The sequence below is a fragment of the Argopecten irradians genome, chromosome 1 (assembly GCF_041381155.1).
Source record: "Argopecten irradians isolate NY chromosome 1, Ai_NY, whole genome shotgun sequence".
NCBI lineage: Eukaryota > Metazoa > Mollusca > Bivalvia > Pectinida > Pectinidae > Argopecten > Argopecten irradians.
The window spans coordinates 28,529,996-28,554,677 of NC_091134.1; the positions used below are offsets into that span (position 1 = coordinate 28,529,996).

General features: G+C 35.6%; 1 protein-coding gene across 2 annotated transcripts; it reads left to right on the top strand.

Moving 5' to 3' along the window:
* The first annotated feature begins 1,240 nt into the window (after positions 1-1,240).
* LOC138323083 (methylthioribulose-1-phosphate dehydratase-like) lies at positions 1,241-23,271 on the top strand. Of its 2 annotated transcripts, none has more exons than XM_069267428.1 (9): positions 1,241-1,413; positions 10,406-10,512; positions 11,467-11,561; positions 15,930-15,978; positions 18,417-18,534; positions 18,865-18,987; positions 21,773-21,846; positions 22,245-22,351; positions 23,049-23,271. In XM_069267428.1, exons 2-9 carry the CDS (start codon positions 10,492-10,494, stop codon positions 23,125-23,127), a joined length of 666 nt encoding a protein of 221 aa, XP_069123529.1. In that variant the 5' UTR covers positions 1,241-1,413; positions 10,406-10,491; the 3' UTR covers positions 23,128-23,271. The 2 variants fall into 2 exon arrangements, with proteins under 2 accessions (XP_069123529.1, XP_069123538.1); XM_069267437.1 differs by having other exon boundaries at positions 1,241-1,409.
* The last annotated feature ends 1,411 nt before the right edge of the window (positions 23,272-24,682 follow it).

Sequence of the window (24,682 nt, forward strand, 5' to 3'; positions counted from 1 at the left end):
AACCAGTATATCCCATATATATTCTAGTAGATGTGTAATGCAGTTCATTAATATAACCAGTATATCCCATATATATTCTAGTAGATGTGTAATATGTACTGCACTATTTCTTTGTTAATGCTGTTTACATGTATATGTCCTGTTTATATATTCTCTACACTACTGTTTGTATGTTTAGGAGAATAAAATCATTGTCATTGGTAAGTCTATGAGTGCTATATACATGCAGATGTTTTAGACAGCGATAATTGATCGTATGTTTTAATGACATCACCAATTCTGATGAAAGCGACGGTTTATAACATGAAATTGCTTTAATTTTATGTGTTCTAAAAACGACAATTCAAAAAGTTACATCTACTCTATAAACTTCTTTAAAATTATGATTACATTCTAATGAAATAAGAGATATAACGATGACAACTTAAATGTGTATACATTATTGATTATAATGGCTGATTAATAAAATAAGAAGGTGTTTGTAATATTTACGACAATGTTTCCTTAATTGCATGTATTACGTATTGATATATGCATTGCATTTATGTCTCATTTAGAATATAATTTTTTAGATATATATTAATTGAACGGATGATGCCGCGCAATCAAAATCACGGACCGAAGCATGTACATGTACACAAATTAGATCATCATCTAAATAGTTTTCATTTGATAAATCAACAAAAACTTACTGGTATATACACAACGAAGTGTATGGATCTTGCATCATATATCGTATCTGGCTTATGGACTTCCAATATCAACGATCATCAAATAAAATTACACTGATATTTCGGTAAAGAACAATGGTTTAATAATGCACAGTATTAAACATTCTTCAAAAAAAATATGTAATGTGTTAAGTTATACATTCCGTTCATAAAGGGTTATCGTTGGGTGAATTTTCTAAAAAAAAAAATTTATAAAGCTTCAAGAAAATAATTTCGTCTGATGATTCTTGATTAAGCATTCATGTTGATTTAAATAAATATATCGCATATTCATCTTGTAAAACATAGTTTAAGTAGAATAATTCAGGAAATCTGTTCAAGTTATTCTTGTCATTGATGTACATACAAGAACATGTAAATCTACAAAATAGTCGTCCTAAACATTTTATTACAGGAACAACTATTTGGACATGTACGGTATCAGATAAGCCAGTAACAATTAAATTGAACATATATATATATATATACATGTATATATATATATATATGTGTGTGTGTATGTGGGTCAACAAGACTGGATGGCCTTGGAACTACATGTATACATGTACATAGGCCTATTGTAAACATAATACACAAGACCCGTGTCAGTTTAGACTAATTGATTTTATTCATAGTCGACTCCAATGTAAGTCAGCACGGTTCGTGTCGGGAATTCTGCTGGTCCAGTTCTCTTCCGAAGTATGTAAGTAAAGTTCAAATCACTTTGAAGTATACGCATATGTATACTTTTAATGCGTTATAGTAAGGCTTTGTGGCTTCCAGCTACCGTTGCGCAATGACCTGTCTAAAAATAACCCCGAGTATTTATGGTGATAAAGTATGTCACTACACTTGAAAATCAAAGTACTGAACGTACTGCATCCTAAAACCTTTGTGTGATTGTATCAGTTAAGAGCTTTTCAACTTGGCAATGACGTTAGGATTGTATTAGTTCAATGCGTGCAGTATTGGTATAAATTTTTAGATTAGGGTATTAATGCACCAGTTGATGAGAAGGAGGACATTCCAATATCTAGCCCAATACATATGTAGTTCTTGTATCCAAGCGGAAATCTGCAGATAATAAGTCATCATCATCATACCGTTTCTTCTGTGATTTCCGTTACCTCAATTCCCAAACAGAACCTTTTCGGTATACAATTCCGAACCTTCAGGAGTTGACGGAATCCTTTGATACATGCAACCCACATTATATTACGTCTCTAGACACGAGCTCCGGATTTTTTTTCAAATGGGTATTGAGGCTGAATCGTCAATGTGCACTACATTCAACACCTGCTTTGGCTCCTATAAATTCCTTCGCCTTCCTATGGGTCTCAGCACAGCGCCTAATAGCTTTCAACTACTAATGGACAAAATATTACTTGGGCTTACTTTTAGGTTTGTTCTATGTTACCTTGATGATGTTTTGATTTGTTCGAACTCATTAGAACAGCATATTCAAGACCTTACAGAAGTGTTCACGCATCTAAACGGCTGGGCTTAAATTAGGTCCAAACAAGTGTGGATTTGTTAAGGAGAAATGTTTTTCCTTGGTCATGAGTTACCGTATGATGGAATTCGACCTCCGCAGGATCGTGTTGACGCAGTTCAAAAACTGCCACCGCCTATTTATCAAAAGGAAATACGACGGATGATGGGTTTGTTTAATTGGTTTCGTAAATTCATTCCATGGTTTAGCAATATCGCATTTCCTTTGAACCAATTACTAAAGAAAGGAGTGAAATTTCTATGGAATTCTGACCATAATGAGGCCTTGGCTCAACTGAAACATCATTTGTTAACCTCTGATGCATTGGCCTTTCCTCGCTACGATATAGAGTGACGCTTAGCTGTTGACACATCCAGTCGAGGAGTGAGATACATGCTCTATCAAGTTCACCCTGATGAATAAGCCACGTTGTTCGTTTTGGTTCAAAAGGATTGAATTCATACCAACAGACATATGGACCTACAAAACTGGAGTTGCTATGTATGGTTTATAGTGTCCTTGACTGCTCCCATTATCTTCGTAGACGCCACTTTGTAGTAGAGTGCGATCACCAGGCTCTACAGCCTTCTTTCCAGAAGCAACTCAGAGGTGCCATTTATGAGCGTTGGCTTGCCATCTTGCAGGAATTCGATGTCAGCCTTGAGTGCAAACCAGCTAGTCACATGACGGTACCTGAAACATTGTCGCGTTGTCATCCAAATAAAAATCTTGACAGCATGGACCCCAGTCCAGCGGAGGAGGACCTGAACTCTCCTTTTGTACCCGACTCTCAGGCTAAAGGAGTAACTCTTCCATATGTTCTGACTCTAGTGACACTGAAGTTGTTGTCAATAACATTTGCGTGATGCCATTGTCAGTGCTGCAATCAGACACTGTATGTCAGGGAGGATATGATGCCGACACGGATGATACAGATATCTAAGGCATTGCTAACAATGATAGTATTTCGCTGAAGAGTTCTAGAGTTCGGAGAAAGAGAATAAAGAGTTTGAGTGGACACAAAGGGAAGCATGCACGTGAGACTCCTGATTTAAATATATACAATGATGTGACATCTGTGGAACCCAGTGCCTTAAACAAACCGTGTGATAGTACTCTTGTGCCAGTGAACCAAACCATTTCAAAACCCAATGATCATGATTGTGATGACTTGTGTACAGTATGTGACAATGAACTCAATGTTTATGATGTAACTACTGAGGAAGAACCCCCAAATATGATTACCACAGTTTCGGATGTTGGTGATCCATTTGCTCATAGATATACACAGTCCACGGAGATTGACTCTAGTCAAGGTGAATTGTCATATTCGCATCAGTCATTACTAGATACTCCGGTTCCATCTATGTTAGGTAAACGTATGGTACATATGTTACACTGTTACTTACTGATTATAGTGCTGAATTAATATGCTGAAATGGTAAAATATACTCGACAATATTGTGCTGATGTAGAAAAGTATTGAATGGGCTCGTGTAGGTTATTTTGTGTAGCATATTGAAGAAGAAATTATAACACAAGTAACTAATTGCAAATGAGCTAGTACCACTGGCAGAGAACATTAATCTTTACGTTTACGGAATCACACAGGTGTGTGTGGGGCTGGATACTCTGCTCAAAGTATACGTTGGAAAACACTAACTTGCTTTGGGATTTAGATCGGTCACTATACAAAGTACTGGTGCCAGAAGCTCCTGAATAAGGGGTTGCCTGCAAAGGCTACTCTTGTTATCGGTACGTTGTGTGTGTCGCTAGAAGCTCCTGAGTAAGGGGTTGCCTGCAAAGGCTACTCTTGTTATCGGTACGTTGTGTGTGTCGCTGGAAGCTCCTGAGTAAGGGGTTGCCTGCAAAGGCAGTCTGATGGCGTGCACGTTGTATAGTGGTGTCAGTACCAGTGTGTGAACGGCCCTGGGTACGCCAGAAGCTCCTGCATAAGGGGTCGCCTGAAAAGGCTACTCTGGTACTTCCTGACCTGCAACATTCTGGTACTGGTAGTTGTATTCAGCAGAGTTATGTAAACAGGACACTGGCGATTGTGCCAAGAGTTACAGAGGTATTTTATAATTTCCTCGGAGCAGGACACTGTCCGTCAGACTTACACTGGCAAGCGTGCTAGGGGTTGGTCACTACAGTGACCAGTTACAGGTTTACCTCGGAGCAGGACACTGTTCGTCAAGCTTGTACTGGCAGTCGTGCCAGGGGTTAATTACCAAAGTGACAGAGGTAGTGTAGGTGCCTCGGAGCAGGACACTGGCAGTCGTGCAGGGGAGGATTGTCCCCGGAGAATAACAGGGACTGAGGGTAGTGACAAACCCTGGATTAGGACACTGTCATCTCGGCTACAGTGCTTACTAATAGAGACTCGACAGAGTGGTGGTGTCTGTACAGGATATAGAGTACAAGTTGCTGGCTAGTTGTGAAGCCAGAGTTAGTGGACACGACACTTCGGTAGTGTCGGGCATACCGCAGGAAGCGGTACACACGTCGTAGGTACGACGGGTGGCAAAGCAGATAGGGACAGAGGCACTGTCCAGGCCTGTGTATATATCCAGTTGTGTAAATAACTTGTAAATATTGTTCAATTGCTCGACCAGGTAGTCGAGGGATCCCTATCGCTACTGGAGCAGGTAGCTCCGTCTAAATTGAAAGGTTGCACGTTACACTACAGTAAGTAATAGAATTTTGTAAGCTAACATATGTACTGTAAAAGTAGTGCATTTATAGGTCACAGTCCCATGTGACCTATTCAAATCGCATTTTGTCCGTTGTCGTCCGTCGTACGACGATAAACATTTACGACTTCTTCGCCGTAACCGTTGAACCAAATATATAGAAATTTTGCAGAAACCATATATGACCAAAGGTCAATCAAAATTGTAAATTATATGACCCCCTCATTCAACTAAAGTCTAAATTGACCAAATAATCAGAATATGTACAAGGGATTTAAACTCAGAAACAAACGACAAAAATTATTAACAAAGGCCTGACAACCTATTCTAATCACCTTTTTGTCTGTCGTCGTCCGTCGTGCGACGATAAACAATTTACATTTACGACTTCTTCGCCGAAATTGCTGAACCAAATTTATAGAAATTTTGCAGAAACCATATATGACCAAAGGTTAATCAAAATTGTGAATTATTAGAACCACCTCAGTCAACCTCAGTCTAAATTGACCAAATAATCAGAATATATACAAGGGATTTATACTCAGAAACAAACGACAAAAACTATTAAAAAAAGCCTTACAACTTGCTACGGACCTAACAACACTTAGCTATTAACAATATAATGATCCAGCGCAATGGCACTTTTCCAATGCCCGCGCACTTGTCACTGAGCGCAGTGGCTACTACCTATATTCCCTAACCACTGTCGAGCGCAGCGGTATCCTCGCCGCTGCGTCGCGCACTTGCTACAGCGCGCAGTTAAGTTGCTACCTACAACCGGTAGATTATGTTGGCTGTTGGGTATATAACTCTGACTACCCCAGGTATCGGCTATCCCAATAAACACTTGAAAGACTTATTCAGACTTTTACAAAGACTTATTCAGACTTTTACAAAGACTTATTCAGCCCTTGCATATCATATATTACCTGTTTAGCTGTTCCAAAAGCCTATCTTCACAGCAAACAAACCAACCCTTAGAGTGACTAGAGCAGCTCTATTAATACCGAAGTATGCATAAATTTTGGCTCTGAGCCCCGGGGGCAAGAGGGGCTGGGCCCAATCGGGAAATAGGGATGAATTCTTTAAATCGTTACTAGTCACAGAGTTCTGCATAGATTGTGACCAAATTTGGCCAGAAACATCCTTGTGGGAAGGAGAACAAATTTTGTATGAATGTTGGTTCTGGCATCTCGCGGGCTGCAGGGGCGGGGCCCAATAGGGGAAATAGGGGTAATTTTAAATCGCTACTTGTCATAGAGTTCTGCATGGATTGTATTTTGGTCGGAAACATCCTTGGCGGAAGGGGAACAGATATTGTATAAATAGTATCAAAACTGGGTCACAGCGTACGTACATATATTTACAAGCAGACAACATTACAGGAATTGAAACCTTTCATTTAAATGACATATACAAGCAAGGAAAGCTTCCCGTTTTCATCACATTAACACCATATTCATATTGGTCTTGGTCGACCCCGGGGCCCAGAGGACGAGGACAATAGGGGTCAAAATGGCTAAAATTTGAAAAAATCTTCTTCTGAATTCACAAATTTGATGGAACCAAATAATCTTCATAGATTAAAAAACCAAATTTATAAAATCACTGACTGACTTTAAGGGCCTGATGGGCCAAAATATAATGTTTATTTGTCATTCTGTATCTTAACTCAGGTGACCGTTAAGGCCCATGGGCCTTTTGTTATTGTTGTATTTTCCCTTACAACACAAAAAGCCTGACAACTAGATATGGTCTTGGGTGGAACAAATAGTTTCTTTTTCAATATCAGAAATCAAATAGTTGTTGGAACGAAATATATTTTCGACAGTAACTCAACTCAAAAGATACAACTTAAGATTATCCATATTTTTATGTAGTTAAAGCTATTTTTAATTGAATTAAAATGATTAAAGGGGGAAACAGTGTTACATTTGGTTTTGAAGTAAAATAGGTTAAATCTCAAAATAATACCAGGACCACAAAGGCTACAATCTTAACTTTGACCATTCAGGGGGCCTTTATTTCGTTACAATGACAACAATACATTTAAAACTGTTATTTTATTATTTAGCATACTTTAACCCATACGTACCAATTTTCACTTAAAATAGGTTTCGCCCAACCAAATAAATATTTTTTAGTAAAATCCGATAAACGGAAGAAAATGTGAAAAACGTATTAAAAATACCTCAATTTAATTTCTTGATGCGTATGAGATGGAACAAATGTGTCTTGAATACAAAATTGAAAGAAATCCTTGATTTATTACGATCGTCAGGCTGATAGAATTGTATGCTTGCAAATGAAGCTGCGATGGATTGTGTTGTAAAAGTAAACAAAATGGCTGAATGTAAGCGTGCGAGAAAAAAAAATATCAGAATCGGCATCAAAGAGTAGAAAATTAGAATGGAATCGGTAGCACCATAGGATATATATCTAGGGAATGAAACTCAAAGATGGCGCGTAGCAATATAGATGAAACAGAAGCCACATCTCAAGCGGAACTCGTCCGGATTCTGTTTGGACTGTGTTGCACGTGGTGAGTTTTTCAACACATGTGCCAGCGCACATACAGCGGCAGACTAACTACATATATGTTTGATGTACTAAGCTAGCGAACGTATGTAAGTAACTTGAAGTGTTTTAGATTATATGACATGTATAAACAATCCATCGTACAATTTGTTGTTGTTGGTGTTTTTTTACTAAACATCCCGTGGCAAGACTGTTACTTCTATTTGACAATTTGTTGCACGCTTCCGTTTGTTGATGCGGCCTCGTTTTGGAAAAAAATACGTCATGTTCTATGTAAAGCTTGACTTCGCTCTATTTTTAGAGGAGTATTTCCTGGTCAAGCTAGGCCATTGGCCACCCATATTGTTCGCTGTATGCATCGAAAATGATCTGAAGATTATATCTATGTACAGGATAATTTCAATTTCGTAAACTTTATATTTCATTGGGCGAAACCTACCTTTAATATTTTCATCTATCAAAATCTAAATTTCAACCAGTCAGAGACCTCCATTTTTTCCCATAGCAACCAATCCTTTTCGAAAATGATACCATGTTATGCAGCATACTTCATAACGCCTATATACCAATTTTCACTTAAATTTTTCAGGTTGATCCAAAATCCAAGATGTACAGCCGCCATCTTTAAAACACATATTGATCTTCTTCTCAAGTTCTACCTGTGCGATTAAGCTGAAACTCGCATGAAATGATTCTGACAAAGTCCCGACCAAGTGCTGTTATTTTTCGGGTCGATCCGAAATCCTATATGGCCGCCACAGCCTCAATCTTGCAAACTCATTTTGAACTTCTCAAGTTCTACCAGTGCGATTAAGCTGAAACTTGCATGAAATGATCCTGACATGGTCCCAACCAAGTGTTGTTATTTTTTGGGTTGACCCGAAAGCCAAGATGACAGCCACAGCCGCCATCTTGAAAACACATTTGCACTTCTTAAGTTATAGCAGTGCAATTTGACTAAAACTTGCCTGCAATGATCCTTATATGATCTTGAAAAAGTGTTGTTACATCTCTGGTTGATCCCAAATCGATGATGGCTATCATGACACAATATCTATTTGATTTCCTATATGACTTTTTTGAAGGAAGTCAGATGACCGTTTAGGCCCTTGATCGTCTTGTTAATTTATTGTATTTATTTTTGATGACAAGATATGTCATGTTTTTGTTGTTTTTATTCTTGATTTTGTTTATCAGCCTTTCAAGTTTAAAAATACAAGGATAATAAATGTACCGTTTGTATTTGCTATAGTGTTACTGCTTGAATGAATCATGAAAATATACAAAAGTCAAGATTTTGTATATTCATGTTGAAAAAAGATAGTTTTGTTCATGCGAAAGCTTTGATCCAAGTGCTATGCACATGGGGGTCAATATATTGCAATAAGTATTGCAATACATCAACACAATATATCGCAATATTTGCAAAAGTGTTGCCATGATATTTAACATCTGAAATTATTTCTGTACACTAATTTTCACTTACATCGGACTCTGGAAACATATAGCTAGGTATACTAATAAAGAAGTGGACCGTTGCTACCTGACTCTATTTTCAGTTCACTCAAAAACTATTTTTTACGGATTTTGATTTCGAAACTTATTTACACATGGACAAAAAGTGTCATGAGAGTATTTTTAATGAGGGTAAAATTGTGGACAAAACCCGAAACAGGGTGAAATGAGATCACAAAGAGCAATGTTCCGTTTTCGTTTTCTCCAAAAAGTGTTAAATTTTCGTAAAAAATAATTATTTCAAACAAAATTTTCCGTTATTAATTTAAAAGAAATGACTTGAGTTTAAAGTATACGATCTTTTGTAGAATTTTAACAAAGGCTAACCTATTTTGACATGTTTGTGCTGGTAGTTTTAATGAAAATGAATACGAAGAATTCAGGCCCTTTGAACCTTTTTAAAAACACAAAAGAGAAAAGTAGTGTCATTTTAAAGGGACAACTAAGTAGTACTTTCGATATGAAAAGTTTCAAGAAAATTGGGTTGTGGGCAGTTTCTATGGGATTTTTAACATTAATTGAACACCACCTCGGACCGCCTGGAGCAGTATGAGCGTGTCTAAGAGGAAAATGTTTTTTTTAATTTTTTTTTAATTCCTTCAGAAAAGATTCAATGAACCTGTATTCAGAGCATCACTTGACATTACAAACCAGGTGCGCGATACAGACCCTCTGGGCCTTTTGTTTATGTAATGTCATTTGAATTTTAGTTAATCATTTGAAGACATGTATCATTTATTCTGAGATTATTTATTCCGAACGATTCAAGTTGTAATTCATTTCTGTGTCACATTTAGATACATTTACCTACTGAAAGTCACCTCTGATGCAGTGTTCATTCTTAAAATAATAACTTTACGATAACAATGTAAATCTTTGTGATCGAATGTATCTTGGTAAACACCTAATATATCATTATTTTAGTAATGCCATTAGTATCTTCATATTTTATTATGAACCTAGCTGTAAATTACTGTATTCCAACAAATAGTGGTATCGTGTGCTTTCCATATAGGGATTGGATTTCGCGCCCATTATTGAATATATTCTGAGAGGAATTGCTCCATACAAGCATGGTTAACATAAAAGCGAAATCCAATCCCTTATTTTCACCCACACGACTTCTTCTTTATATTTTATGCAATAAAATCGTCATTTGAAAGTTACGAAATAATTCGATAAAAGTCGGTCAAAACTTGGAGGAGCTTACTTAATTGAACAGCCAATGAACGTAGAAAATTTCATCCTCGACGACAAAAAAGTTCAATATTTTAGTGTATTGCAGTGGTTCACATATTGGCACACACCACTAGCGGAGATTTTTTTTCTCTGAAAACGCATAAATATTGTTTAGAGTTCGTGAATAGTTTGAATATCTAATTGTAATTATTTAACGAAATGGCATAACAATAGCTTTACTTAATTAATAAACCAATTAAATGTATGATATGTTTCAGCTACTACTGCCGTGCTACCCCAACTGAGAACGACGCGTGTGTACAAACACTCTACTGACTGGTGTCCAAGAAGTGCTAACAAGGCAATGAATCCGGACTTACCCCAGGTAGGGTCTGAATAATTCCATATTTACATTATAAAAACATGGTTATAACTAACAAGACGACGGTTAAAAGGAAATAGTTCTAAATTATCAACTGTTAAATATTGTTTCAACGATATATCAACATCATTGGACAGGGCGATTACTATGTGAGGATTGATTTTCCTAGATTGAATCTAAACTTAACTACTAGAATGTAAGATGGCTCAGTAGCTAAAATTTGTACTTTAAGAACACACTTCCCAATACAAACAATTGTCTATCATAAAACAATGAAGGTATTACGGTTGAGTTCATTTACAAGCGAAATTCCAGATAAAATCTATAATAAAGTCTACATCATCTACCAATCACACTAACATATGTTTATCTCATAACTATGCATGCTTCACATGAGAAAAAAATCATATGATAAATTCCATAGCAGTTGGTTATCGTTTATGTTTACACACTCCAGTGTGTACACCTCTACATATATGGCTCATCTTATTGTTCAACTCCTGTATGATTATATTGATTCTGAATGGCTTTTAACTTAGGATTGCTTTTCATAACGCATTTTCTTTTAAATAACATTGCGTTTAATGTACAACATGTAGTTGCTCATACAAAGTACATTAAATAACAAAATATTGGCTCTCTATTTAGATATTATATCTTATGGCGGAGCGATGTTATGACGCAGTATATTGTGATAAGTTTCGGTTTCCCTGAATGTAGACAGGAAACACATGATCACCACGATATATTAAACAAGTTCCCCCAAGGTTGGTTGTTATTTATAATGTTTATTTGAACTATCGTTAGTTAACTTTTAAATTTAAAAAAGACACGAGAAAAATGACAATCAACAGTCACTTGTTATATAACTTCTATGTATCACCTTCCAATATCTGACAAACAGGCATATCAATGAAGCCTCGGACTTAATGTATCTGTTGTTTTACTTATAAATAGGATCATCCTCGGAATATCATCCCAGAGTTGTGCCGCCTCTATTATTCCAATGGATGGATGCCAGGTTCTGGGGGCAGTCTAAGCATCAAATACGGGTACCTTGATATTTTCGCAATATTGCAGTTGGCGTTTCAGATTTTTCTATGTGACTTGTCTGATACTAATCTTACACGGAGTAATGCCACTCAACTTTACCTGATGAAATATCTATACTTTCATAGAGAGTCATAGAAACGATGTACATGTACCATTAATCATTTAGGATATGATTACAAAATTATGCAAAGTATTTTGCCTCTGTAATTCAGATGGTAATGGTGGGCTATTCAAATCGCTTTTCGTCCGTGGTCCGTCCTTCCGTCTGTCCGTCCGTCCGTTAACAAATCTTATTATCGCTATTTTTAAGAAAGTACTGAAGGGATCATTTTCAAATTTCATATGTAGGTTTCTTTAGGGACCTAGTTGTGCATATTGTGGTTTGTGAATGATCGGTCAACAAGATGGTCGCCAGGAAGCCATCTTGATTTTAGTTAAAGTTTATTTTCCATATTTCTCAGAAAGTATGAAGGGATCATTCTCAATTTTCATATGTAGGTTTCCTTTTAATCGTATATTACGTTTTTCGGTCAACAAAAAGCAGCCTGATTTTGATAGTTGAAATCTTTTATCGCTATCAAAAAGTACTGAATAATTATCTCCATATGTAGGTTTCCATAGGGCCCTTGTTGAGTATACATTCCAAATTTCCTATACATATATTAGTTGGGGCATAATGCGTTTTGGAACAAATCCGTCAACAAGATAGCTGCCAGGCCACCAACTTGGATTTTGATAGTTGAAGCTTGAAAAGAAGAGAAAAGATCCATCTGTCAATTGTCAGACATATATTAATACATGATAGGCGCCTTGGATCTCTTGTTCCTTGTATCCAGAGAGTGGTAAGTCAGAGAGTATCTTTTTGACAATTTAAAAAAGATGTATATGGTATTACTTTAGAGATTATTATATGAGAATTTAGATATCGCACCCTTTATCAGCCCGAGACCGCAATATAAGCCCAAGAGCCGCAGGGCTGATAAATGGGGCGATATCAAAATTGTCATATCATAACCTTTTTATCACACATTTTACGGTAATATCTTTTACAATTTAAAAATTCATTATAACGTATTGAGCATTATCTACTTCAATGAAATTAGCAGTGATATTTTACTGGTCATAACTAGTACTTAGGCCATTTTAATGTGAAATAGTGGGAAGCGTTTCATTACATATCTATGCTTTACAAATACATAACCATCGGTTAAACAAACAATTTTGAATATGAATTTTATGTAAAATTAACAGATCCTGATGAAGGTTAACTATCAGTTTTAAAAATTGATAAAATTAAACAAATTCTGGTAAGACGTGTTCATTTCAGAATGATCAATATAACAACGGACAGGAATTAAGAATTCGACGGGAAAATTAAACTATTAAACTTTCCAATGTCTTGTTGATAGCAGAATGTCGTTGATTTATAATGCTTTCTTTTTGTGTTATGAATATGAATGGCGATGATTCGTTTTCGGCAATGAGGACATGATCTTTCTTAAAACAAAAAAATGATACATGAAAAATTACGTGATATTTTCTGAAAAATTCCGTTGTTTGCATCTTTTATAGTAAAACCAGTCAAGTTTATGAAAAAATGTTAAAATTTAACCAAAGAAATAGAAATTTTGCTGACGCCATGACGTTACGAGGGTGTCTTCTCACTTAGCCAACATTCTGAATTTTGAGGTATACAGGTAAGGTATTTTGTTGGCCAGGTGAGACTAGGTGTGAAAGATAGAACAATAGCAGATAATTACAGGTAAGGTTATAGACTGTTTCATAAAACTTCCAACTTTTACGGGTTTGTACTTTATGTTAAGAGAAAAAACGCTGGATATTTAAGTATTCATTTTTAATGAATATAAATTAGAATGGACAAAAAGTAATGACATTTTGAACATAGCTACTATTTTTTAGTTATTTAATTTACAAATAAATATAAACCAGATGGATATTAAAAGTAACTTTATAGTGATAATATAGCTACTATTTTAGAATCATTTCCACCTAAGTTCATCAGCAAGCAGCACTAGAAATGTTTGTCATCACATTTTTCACAGTGCATATTTTAATACATGTACAGTTCTCTACTGCAAATGTAGTAAATGAGATAAAATAAAATAAAAAAACCCAAAACATTAAATTCTACATCTTTTGTAGAATAGAGAGAGAGAGACAGTAACAATTGTTGGTCTTAACCTGACAGCAATTTTCTTCTTTCTAAAGCAAAAGAAATATATTTACCCAAATTATTTAATTCCTTTACATTTTGTGTATTTAATAATTGAATTTACTTTAACAAGCTAGGATTTCTGACATAATATGGTTTTATAAAATTTAAACTTCATACACCTTACATTTTATAACGAAATGGAATTCATCTTCAATATCATCATTACAAAATGAACATAATCAGGTATATTCCCCTCTGTATATTCAAATCACGTGCAGATAATCGGAATTTAGATATGTTTCTCTTAACTTTAATGTCTAGAATATTATTTGAATAAGGTTGACAAAAATAATATGTTTGTATGAATTTCCATTAGATGAATCATTTATCGAACGTATACATTCCTGTCTAAAAAGATCTTCTAATTTGAGTTTAAATCGCTTAGGATCAGATTTAAGAAACGATTCCAAATGATATATATAGCCCAAACCACAATTGTTTAATTCCAATCTAGACTGAAAAATCCAGCTATGATTATTTTCTTCGATTTCTAATTTCCCTGATAATAGATAAAGAAACTCTTCTAAGTTCAATATTTACCATAGCATAAGTAATGTTTTTCTTCGCACCAAGTACTCTTTTAAAGAAACTGCTTTGTACATTTTCAATGTCAGGAGCTTTATGAAACTCCATATTTCACATCCATAATTCAAAACACTGCTGACGTAAGAATTCACTATTTCGATTAATTAATTATAACAACACTTACATGTATCTCATATATTAGGAAAATATGTACCATTATCGCTCAAAAAGCCTAATTAACGATGATAAAACAGCATTATAGTAATTAATGCAAATACCATCTAATTATATGTAACAGTTCTACAGAAAGGCTATTAAGCATTATTATGATTATCAGAAGACACTATTTTTAGAATTAAAATTGGAAATCATACATTTTATTTGTTTTCTTTTCTAAATGGATAATTTTGTAAAACAAAGTAGTGAGTTACCATCTTGAAATAAAGGTTCCGTTATTGATAATTTGAAAAAAGTTTTAATAGAATTATCAAAATGAAACTTTTAAAACTAAAACTTTCCTACACAAATCCATTTTAATCTTCAACTTGTCTATTTTATAAATATTTCATATCATAGAAAGTAAGAACAGACTATAGCTGAAACTCACTCAGGTGTAAAACTTGACATGTTGGCCAGGTAATACAGGTAAATTTCAGAATATTGGCTAAGTGAGAATGAATCGTTACGAGGCTTTATTGCATGGGTAGCCATGCAATACAGCCTCAGGCGGCATGAGTGTATTGCCCTAGAACAACCAGTATTACACCCGCAGGTACGAAAGAAATATCTCTATTGCATCACCATAATGGGCATTTAGATAATTATCTAACAGGGTTTTGTATGAAGATTTATTTATGTTCATATCATTACATATGCAGCTATGCTAATATAATTGAAAATGATAAATCCATGATTTTGTACCAGCTATTTTATCAACTAAGTATGCCAACTGCGTATTAGAATATAAAACATTACACTTGTATACAGTTATCATAAACGTTAATGTCTTCAAATATACATAATAAAATAAGAACAGTATGTAGATCATTTATAATCAACATGTACCTCGCTTTGTACAATTGGAAACTAAAAAGAGATACGAAAGAGACACCAATTCTGGTTTTGAAGGTTTGATGTTTTAAGAACAAATAGAAAACAACACAGATGAAATTGCTTACTTTCATCCTTGTAATGTTATATCAAAACATTAACACCGTAAAACTGGTCATTTCAAACCATAATGTTAAATGATTTATTTGTTAAAAAAACAACGTAACAAAAACAACATGCATATAAATCATATGTCCATCTACCGTAAGTAAAAGTAATGAAGGAGATTCCAATCTCTCTTATTTCTGTTGTCGACGTATGGATGTTGTCAAGATGATGGAGCGATGAAAATGCTTGAAAACAACCGGAATTGCGTTGCTGTTAGATGTGGAGAAAATAATCAATAACAAACATTTGGACTGGCTTATACTTGGCAATGTTTGTATGAGACATCTTACACTCGGGTTTATATATCCATGTTCTATTTACAATCTTAAGAATTCTCATAAGAATTCAGATTTTACACTTTGGTATACTCTTATATTTTTCGTTTCAGGGAAGAAATTTACATAACGCCATCAGGGGTCCAAAAGGAACGTATACAGGTACAGATAAGAAAGAGTAGAACGATGTTTTACATCATGTCTTAACGAACGTTTACATGCACAGAAATGGTAGAACGATGTTTTACATCATGTCTTTACGAACGTATACATGCACAGAAATGGTAGAACGATGTTTTACATCATGTCTTTACGAACGTATACATGCACAGAAATGGTAGAACGATGTTTTACATCATGTCTTTACGAACGTATACATGCACAGAAATGGTAGAAAGATATTTTACATCATGTCTTTACGAACGTATGCATGCACAGAAATGGTAGAAAGATGTTTTACACCATGTCTTTACGAACGTATGCATGCACAGAAATATTAGAAAGATGTTTTACATCATGTCTTTACGAACGTATACAGACACAGAAATGGTAGAACGATGTTTCACATCATGTCTTTACGAACGTATACATGCACAGAAATGGTAGAAAGATGTTTTCACCATGTCTTTCGAACGTATACATGCACAGAAATGGTAGAACGATGTTTTACATCATGTCTTTACGAACGTATACATGCACAGAAATGGTAGAACGATGTTTTACATCATGTCTTTACGAACGTATACATGCACAGAAATGGTAGAACGATGTTTTACATCATGTCTTTACGAACGTATACATGCACAGAAATGGTAGAACGATGTTTTACATAATGTCTTTACGAACGTATACATGCACAGAAATTGTAGAACGATGTTTTACATCATGTCTTTACGACCGTATACATGGACAGAAAGGACAGAAAAATGTTTTACACCAGAGTAAAACGATGTTTTACATCATGGGCACCAAGATCCCTCTGAGGTCTCTTCTAATAATATTACAAGAAATTTTTAATGCCTCGCCTTTTTCATATGTTCTCGAAACGACATGTGTTCTGTAGCCAGGTAATTCTATGACATCCTCGTTTTTAATCGATCATTCATATAGATAAAGGATGATTCCGTGCTTGAATGGATCGTACAGGGTATCATGCGATGTATTGGAACTGTTCTTGTCTGATAGCGATCGTAATGATTGAATAAGAAAGCAATGTATTATCTTCTGTTATAACACATTCGGAACGATTTTTAAGATTGCTCACAATATCCTATATACACTTATTATAGCAAGAGTGCTGAAAAGGGGGTTCCGTGAAGTTGACTCAACATACTCCATTTCCATTCATAACCTGTCAGTGACCACCGAGCGGATTTTAATGTTGTGCAGCTCGATATTCGATATCATGAAATCTTTAGCTCATCTAGCCCAATGGGCCGGTGACCTTAAGCCTTGGCGCGGCGTTCGTCCGTCCTTTCGTCGCACGTCAGTCAGCATTTCCTTTAAATCGCTACTAGTCATAGATATCTGTATTGATTGTAACCAAATTCGGCCAGAAACATCCTTGGAGAAGGAGATCAGAGTATAAATATTGGCTCCGTCACAACGACAGGACGACCTTTCATACCCCTGGTAAGTTTCGCCCAGTAACGTATATACATTGTACACATGGAGTGCAGTATTTCAAAATAACTATAATATATTTTGTATAATTAGTGTATTTTATTGTTTATGTTCTGAAAGAGAAGTAGAGAATATGTGTTACGTCTGGGGTTGATGACAAACATAAACAACACGTGTTCGCCATTATAGAACTACTTTTTTAACTAACAGACATACAGGTGAATTCTTATGCAGGGCGTAACTAATGACTGGAACTCAACTATATAAATCCAGATCATAGGAAACTCCGTGCATATCAATATGCATATATTACGTACGGTAGTTTTGTATCCCCAATCTCTACATTATCTTTTAGATTTATTATCCAGCTACGGCGATAGACGAATGTACATAAAATTAGTCTTGAAGTATATAAGGAGTTTCTTTGGTTATTTCCCTACCCAGCACGACCGTCTTACACATATTGTCATCAAATTTGGCCAGAACAGAGTTTATATAAATCTTGGCTCTGGGTTTTGGATAGGAGGGGTCAGGGTCCATCGGGGACAACACTTGTAAATTCTTTAAACCGTTACTAGTCATAGAGGTCTGCATGGATTGTAATCAAATTTGGTTTTTCTCAGAATTTATATATGCTCTATATTTTGTATGGATGCTGATTTTGCCAGCTCGCATTGTCGCAATGAAGGTGATTCCAGTGTGGCAATGCGACAAAATAATCAGACAATATGGCAGAATCACGCGCCATATCTACTGAAATTACACATTGTTGCTTTGTTTTTATAATGTACCCTTATTTTGTATATACGACAAAAGACAAAAGTGAAAGATTTTGTGTATTAAAATGGAAATTGTGAAATTACGTCTATACTATAACTAATTAGTTCATTTGTTATCGCAGAATGAGCAGAACCAATCAAACTTTGCTCCCTGATGTGTGGTAAAGTTCGTGACAGAAATTTCAATATTGATTTCAGCCGGAGGATTTATTTGTCCAGACAGTCGAGGGAGAAGATATATCCGGCCCGCCGTCTAAAAAAGCATTAAGAAAATCACAGTGCTCTCCCGTATTTCTGAATATATATCGTCTAAAAAGTGAGATATTTGTTCCATATTCATTTCATTGAACGCATATTTTGTCCCAATATATTTATGTTGTTTTGTTTTCAAGTTATCAATTGTGACAATTTATCTGTTTTCTTTCCTGAATGTGGATTTTTTTCGTTCTGTATTCTTATGCAAACATACCTGATATCGATAACCTATAATTATGATGATATCGATACCTTAATTCTATCGAGGATATCTTTATACAATGCCGAATTTTGTTGCGTGTGACACATTTATTTTGATGTATGGTACTAAGTTTGCTAAATATGGACTACTTTACAAGAATCAGCGACTGTGTACATTCTACTCTTACAGAGCCGGGGGCAGTGTTCCATCTCCATTCTAAGTCATCTGTTATGGCTACTTTACTCGCAGAAGATAATACCGTCCATCTCTCAAACCTACAAATGATAAAGGGAATCCGTAAATGGTCAACAGGTAATAGCTATGTCCATGAGGATATCACATATTATTTTACACGAAAATATAAAACTAATCATTTCCGAGATTTGCATATAAATCAACACTGTGACAATTTTTCGGAAATATATTTACTGCATACTATTATATTATATAAATGTGCTTTCCAGTTCACGAAAGTTCATCTAGTGAAGTATAACTCTTACAAATACATGTTGAACCTGAGCTTCATTACCGTCATAACAAATACATGTACATGTTGAACTGAACCTGAGCTTCATTACTGTTATAACAAATACATTTTGAACCAGATCTTCATTACCGGCATTAAAATACATGTTGAACCTGAGTTTCATCACCGTCATTGTAATTTTTACTCATACTTCGACGTGTTATTACAATTTTACAACTATGAAATACCGCTATTTTGAAATAGGTGAAAAAATACAAGTTAATTCCCCATACATAAAAATTGCGTGATGTTTTCAACGCAAAGCCCGTTGTTAGCATCTTTTATAGTGACACTAGCTTAGTGTCTAAAACAAAGTTTTGTTTTAAAAAGTATGAGAGAAAATAGTGTTTATGATACTCTGTGGTTCATTAATTAGTATTAATATTAATATTTCAGAGTAATTCAATTTTCACTGAAGTTGGATTCAATGAAACTCCTTAATAAACCCTGTTTCATTTGCTCATTAACTTGGGTAGGTTAACATCAGCAAAAATACATACTAGACTTACTCCTGCCGAAGTTAGTAGGCGTAGGTAGCTTCCTAAATCTGAACAGCGAGGTCGTTTTAAAAGTGCAAATATCACGGACAGATTTCTAGAATTTTAAGAATATTTCGCTGAACTCTCATTTTGTGGTTTTAGCAAAATAGTTTTGTTCACGTCGTCAGCAAATGAGGAGTGAGACGTGATACTTTTTCGGAGGAAGGGGTGTGTTGTAGGCCTAATCATTAGACACATTATAAGGTTTAGTTATGCTTTGATTCGGTACCGAAGAAGAATACCCTGTGTGACGAGTGTCGCAACTAGACTACGTAAGAACGTCTCCATAACAAACAAATGATGAAGTCGAAGTGACGATTAGAATTACTATATATCAATCAATGGATGTTGATTTATCTTTAATCAGTTATTTAAGTTCTATCAAGGCTAAAGGTTACATACACCACTAGAACAATGCCGGCTCCATCACGTTACGATGACTCTCCATTTTGAATCGAATCGGGAGACAACAGTATCATAGTCTATACATTTTGAATCGAATCGGGAGACAACAGTATCATAGTCTATACATTATTCTTCCGCAGCTTTGGCGGCAGATTTTTGCAATAATCTCTAAATATTTTGTGAATGTTTTATGTTTCATCTGGATAACACTAATAAGATAACTGTTTCTAAATAAATGCATGAAAAGATGTAATATTTGTGCTATTTATTTAAATTATTTGTATGTTATTTTAAGCTCATCTGGCCCGAAGGGCCGGTAGGTTTATGTCATGGCGCGGCGTCCGTCGTCCGTCCTTCCGTCAGTCCGTCCGTCCGTCCGCCAATCAACATTTCCTTTAATTCGCTACTAGTCATAGAGTTATGCATGGATTTGGCCACAAACATCCTTGGGGGAAGGGAACAGAACTTGTTTAAATTTTGGCTCTGAGCCCGCGGGGGCAGGAGGTGCGGGGCCCAATATGTGAAATAGAGGTAAATTCTATAAATCGCTTCTTATCCTAGAGTTCTGCATGGAATGTAACCAAATTTGGCTACAAACATCCTTGAAAGAAGGGGTACAGAACCTGTATAAATTTTGGATCTGAGCCCCCGGGGGCAGGAGGAGCGATGCCCAATAGGGGAATTTGAGGTAAATCCTATAAATCGCTACTTGTCTTAGAGTTCTGCATGGGTTGTAACCAAATTTGGCCAGAAACATCTTTGGAAGAAGGGGAACAGAGCTTGTATAAATTTTGGCTCTGACCCTTCGGGGGCAGGAGGGGCGAGACCGATTAGGGGAAATAGAGGTAAATCCTATAAATCGCTACTTGTCTTAGAGTTCTGCATGGATTGTAACCAAATTTGGCCACAAACATCCTTGGGAGAAGGGGAACAGAACTTGTATAAATTTTGGCTCTGAGCCCCCGGGGGTAGAAAGGGCGGGGCCCAATAAGGGAAATAAAGGTAAATCCTATAAATCGCTACTTGTCCTAGAGTTCTGCATTGTTACCAAATATGACCACAAACATCCTTGGGAGAAGGGGAACAGAAATTGTATAAATTTTGTCTCTGACCACCTGGGGGCAGGAGGGGTGGGGCCAAATAGGGGAATAAGAGGTTATTATTCAAATTCCTTCAGAAAAGGAACAATGAACCTGTATTCAGAACATTACTTGGCATTACAAACCAGGTTAGCGATACAGGCCCTCTATGTGTCTCTTTGTAGACTTACACAAGCCCAGACACTCGCAGAACTTAAAAAAGACATTTAAAAAAACATTAATAATTAAATAATTGAATTGAAATATAAGGATTAAATTTGGTTTGGTCGATTTCATGTGGTGATGGATGAGTTTCTCCTGAAACAAATTCAAAATGAACTGCTTCGCAATTCATTCATTTTGCTTCTAGAGGAATTTAATTCATCACCTTAAATAATTGAAAAGTGGTAAATAGAACAAAATCTTATCATATAGTGTTGCTTGCATATCATAATATGGAGTAAGCGATTGATATCGATTTTTTGTGTTTTTAGCATTTTCTGTTTTCTTTATTGCTATACTTTTTTCTGTCTTTATTTTGTTCATAGGAGAAAACCACAAGTTCACAGACGACGTATCAATTCCCATAATAGATAACACACACAGAGAAGACGAACTAGTGGTAATCTTATTCATACCTGTCTGGTGATCTTCACGATCGGGGTGTTTTCTAAGTTATGCGGGATATAGATATAAGGGCGAACCATGAATTTTAGAGATAGGTTAATCATACATCCTCTATACAGGGATTAACTATTCATTTGTTCGTGTTAAATCAAATTGCGTTTTTTCCCTAAAAATACCAAGTTGTGCTAGCTGTATATTCTGCCTAACTTTACTAGCGGAGGTTTTGATTTACGCATCCTACCATATGTTTCTGAATAAGACTATTTTCAGTAATTACAGCGTAAATGAAACGTTTTATATTATATATATATTTTATATTATATTATAATATATATTTTTATTATTATCAATGGGCATTTGATGACCAGATGTAAGAAATACTTTTATATACAGGATGGAATGACTAAGGCAATGGACAACTACCCGGACACGTGTGCTGTTCTAGTGCGTGGACATGGTATCTATGCCTGGGGTCAGACCTGGGAACAGACTAAACTAGTGTAGGTCATCACGCACATGTCCAATATCATCCTCGATACTTCAGGGGTTACTATCACTGTTTTATATCCACCTCTAGAATATGTCAAAACAAAAATATCAACAGCTGAAGTCAATACCAATACAAAAGACAAAGATAATTTGGTCCTTTGATTTACATCAGTAGAATCGAATAACGATACACCATGTTTGACTTAGATCATCGCTCTCTCCCTCTCTCTCTTTTTTCTCCATCCCTCCTCTCCCCTCCCCCCTTTCTCTCTCTCCGCGATCTTTAAAAGCAGTCTCTACATGACCGGATGATCCATGAGTGGATATAAGACCACTTCAGGTAATTCGTATCCTACAAATATACTTTGCAAGGATCCAGTTATCTTTGATATAACTGTTGATTTTTTACTCATTCATACATATATATTTCCCCATTTTTTATATTTACACACATTTATGACGTTCGCACGTCGTGACATATTCTAAGATGTGATTTAGCAGGAATACACAAACTATACATAAAGTCATTCATTATAACTATTGTTCAAGGTGAAGAGATATTGAACCCATAAATTACGCATACTCCAGGGATACGCATTTGACGAATGGACAACTTTATTTCCTATCTAGATATATCTTATGATCTGATTGCTATGTTAATTATGCATTTATAAAAGTTGTATAAGATGACTGTTTACATTCCTTCAGATGTGAATCCTATGATTACCTGTTTGATATCATGTTACAACTACGGACTGCTGGTGTACGAGAAATCAGGCACACGTAACTAGGTGGAACTGAGAACATGGGATTGGAGGCTAATAAACAAAACAACTGCATTGTATATTTCATATCATAACCTAAGATTTTAGCCTTCCAATTTTTGACATCGCCAATGTAAAGATAATAAAAACAAAATTCAAATATGCTATTTTTGTGCTGGTGTTTGTATATTGTGATTTCCTACAACAACACGTGTTGTATTTGTCGTAGTTTCAATACAATGTGTTTGAAACAGAAGTCCACAACGACTCCGTCCACATCAATTGTTGTTCCTGATGTCACCAGGTGGCGGTAGATCTGTGAGGTCATGTGTGCTAAACAACTGTGACAAGAGTCAGAAGTTCAATGCGGTAGTGTAGCGATAATGGCGATTATGAATACTTAAAGTTGTCGCGCTATATGCAGTTAAATTGATAGATAGGAATGTACCCGTATATAAGATACCCTATATAACAATACATACAGTAGAGTTGTCTAATTTTGCGGGTGTAAATTTTCGCGATGTACATGTACTGTTTGGAATTTATTACCAAGGGTTATTTTCGAGAATTATCTATGTAGTCTTTGAAACCGTCAATCACACGACAAGCTATAATATGTAAACCATGATATTGAAAACAATCGCGAGGTATTATATTTAGCGAATTTTGATGGATCCGCAATTTTTGGAGAAATGTTAGCAACTTTACAATACCCTGATATAATCGACATATTCTGGGCCACAGACGCTTCTATAGACCAAGGATAGCAACTCCCTGTAAAAAGTATAACGTTATAGGACTGTTGGTTAACTCTATAGACCAAGGATGGCAACTCCACCACGTGGAAATACACACCCACCCTACTTAACCACATTTATTCCAAATAACATTTTACAAACTATTTACAAATGTATTCAAGAAATATTGATCGTTCACCTCCTTCATTACTCAATTATCCTGTTAAAGTAAAATAGCTGAATGAATTTGCAACCCGCATTTTGGTCCTCTTTGATGGAACTCTTCATAAACCCTTCTGATTTCAGAACAGTTGGAATTATGAAGAGACCTCGAACAGTACTTTTTATCATTATTATCATATATTGTGGAACGAAAATATATATTGTGTAAATTAAATAATTATTGTGACTTGACAACCCGACCTGATGTAACAACTCTGAGCGTTTTATTATTGTTTATGGTTTTATTAGTTTAACGTCCTATTAACCGCCAGGGTCATGTAAGGACGTGCCATGTTTGTGGTGGAAGAAAGAGACAGTACAACTAGCTTTCGTACTCCTTTCATATAATCATGCAAACCATTAACTGGACACACAAGGCACTCTTCACATTTCTTGATAACAAACATATTAGTCTCGCCTTTTGCCCCACCTAGTGTTTTCCCATAGGTATGGTTTAATACAAGCCCTGTTCCATCCTTCCCAGACCTGATATCCTGACCTACCACACCTGTAACCTCCAAAAGCCTGCAGTTTAAACCAAGCCTAATCTCTCAAGAACACAAACCTTTCACGTAACGATAAATCTGGAGAGGTTTTGTTGGTAAAATATGAGCCCGAG

Excerpts from the sequence above, each read along its gene's own strand:
- LOC138323083 (XM_069267428.1), top strand. The coding sequence starts at position 10,492 with ATGAATCCGGACTTACCCCAG. Across the intron at positions 11,562-15,929 it reads AGTCTAAGCATCAAATACGG|GGAAGAAATTTACATAACGC; the intron begins GTACCTTGATAT and ends TTTTCGTTTCAG. Across the intron at positions 18,535-18,864 it reads GAATATATATCGTCTAAAAA|AGCCGGGGGCAGTGTTCCAT; the intron begins GTGAGATATTTG and ends CTACTCTTACAG.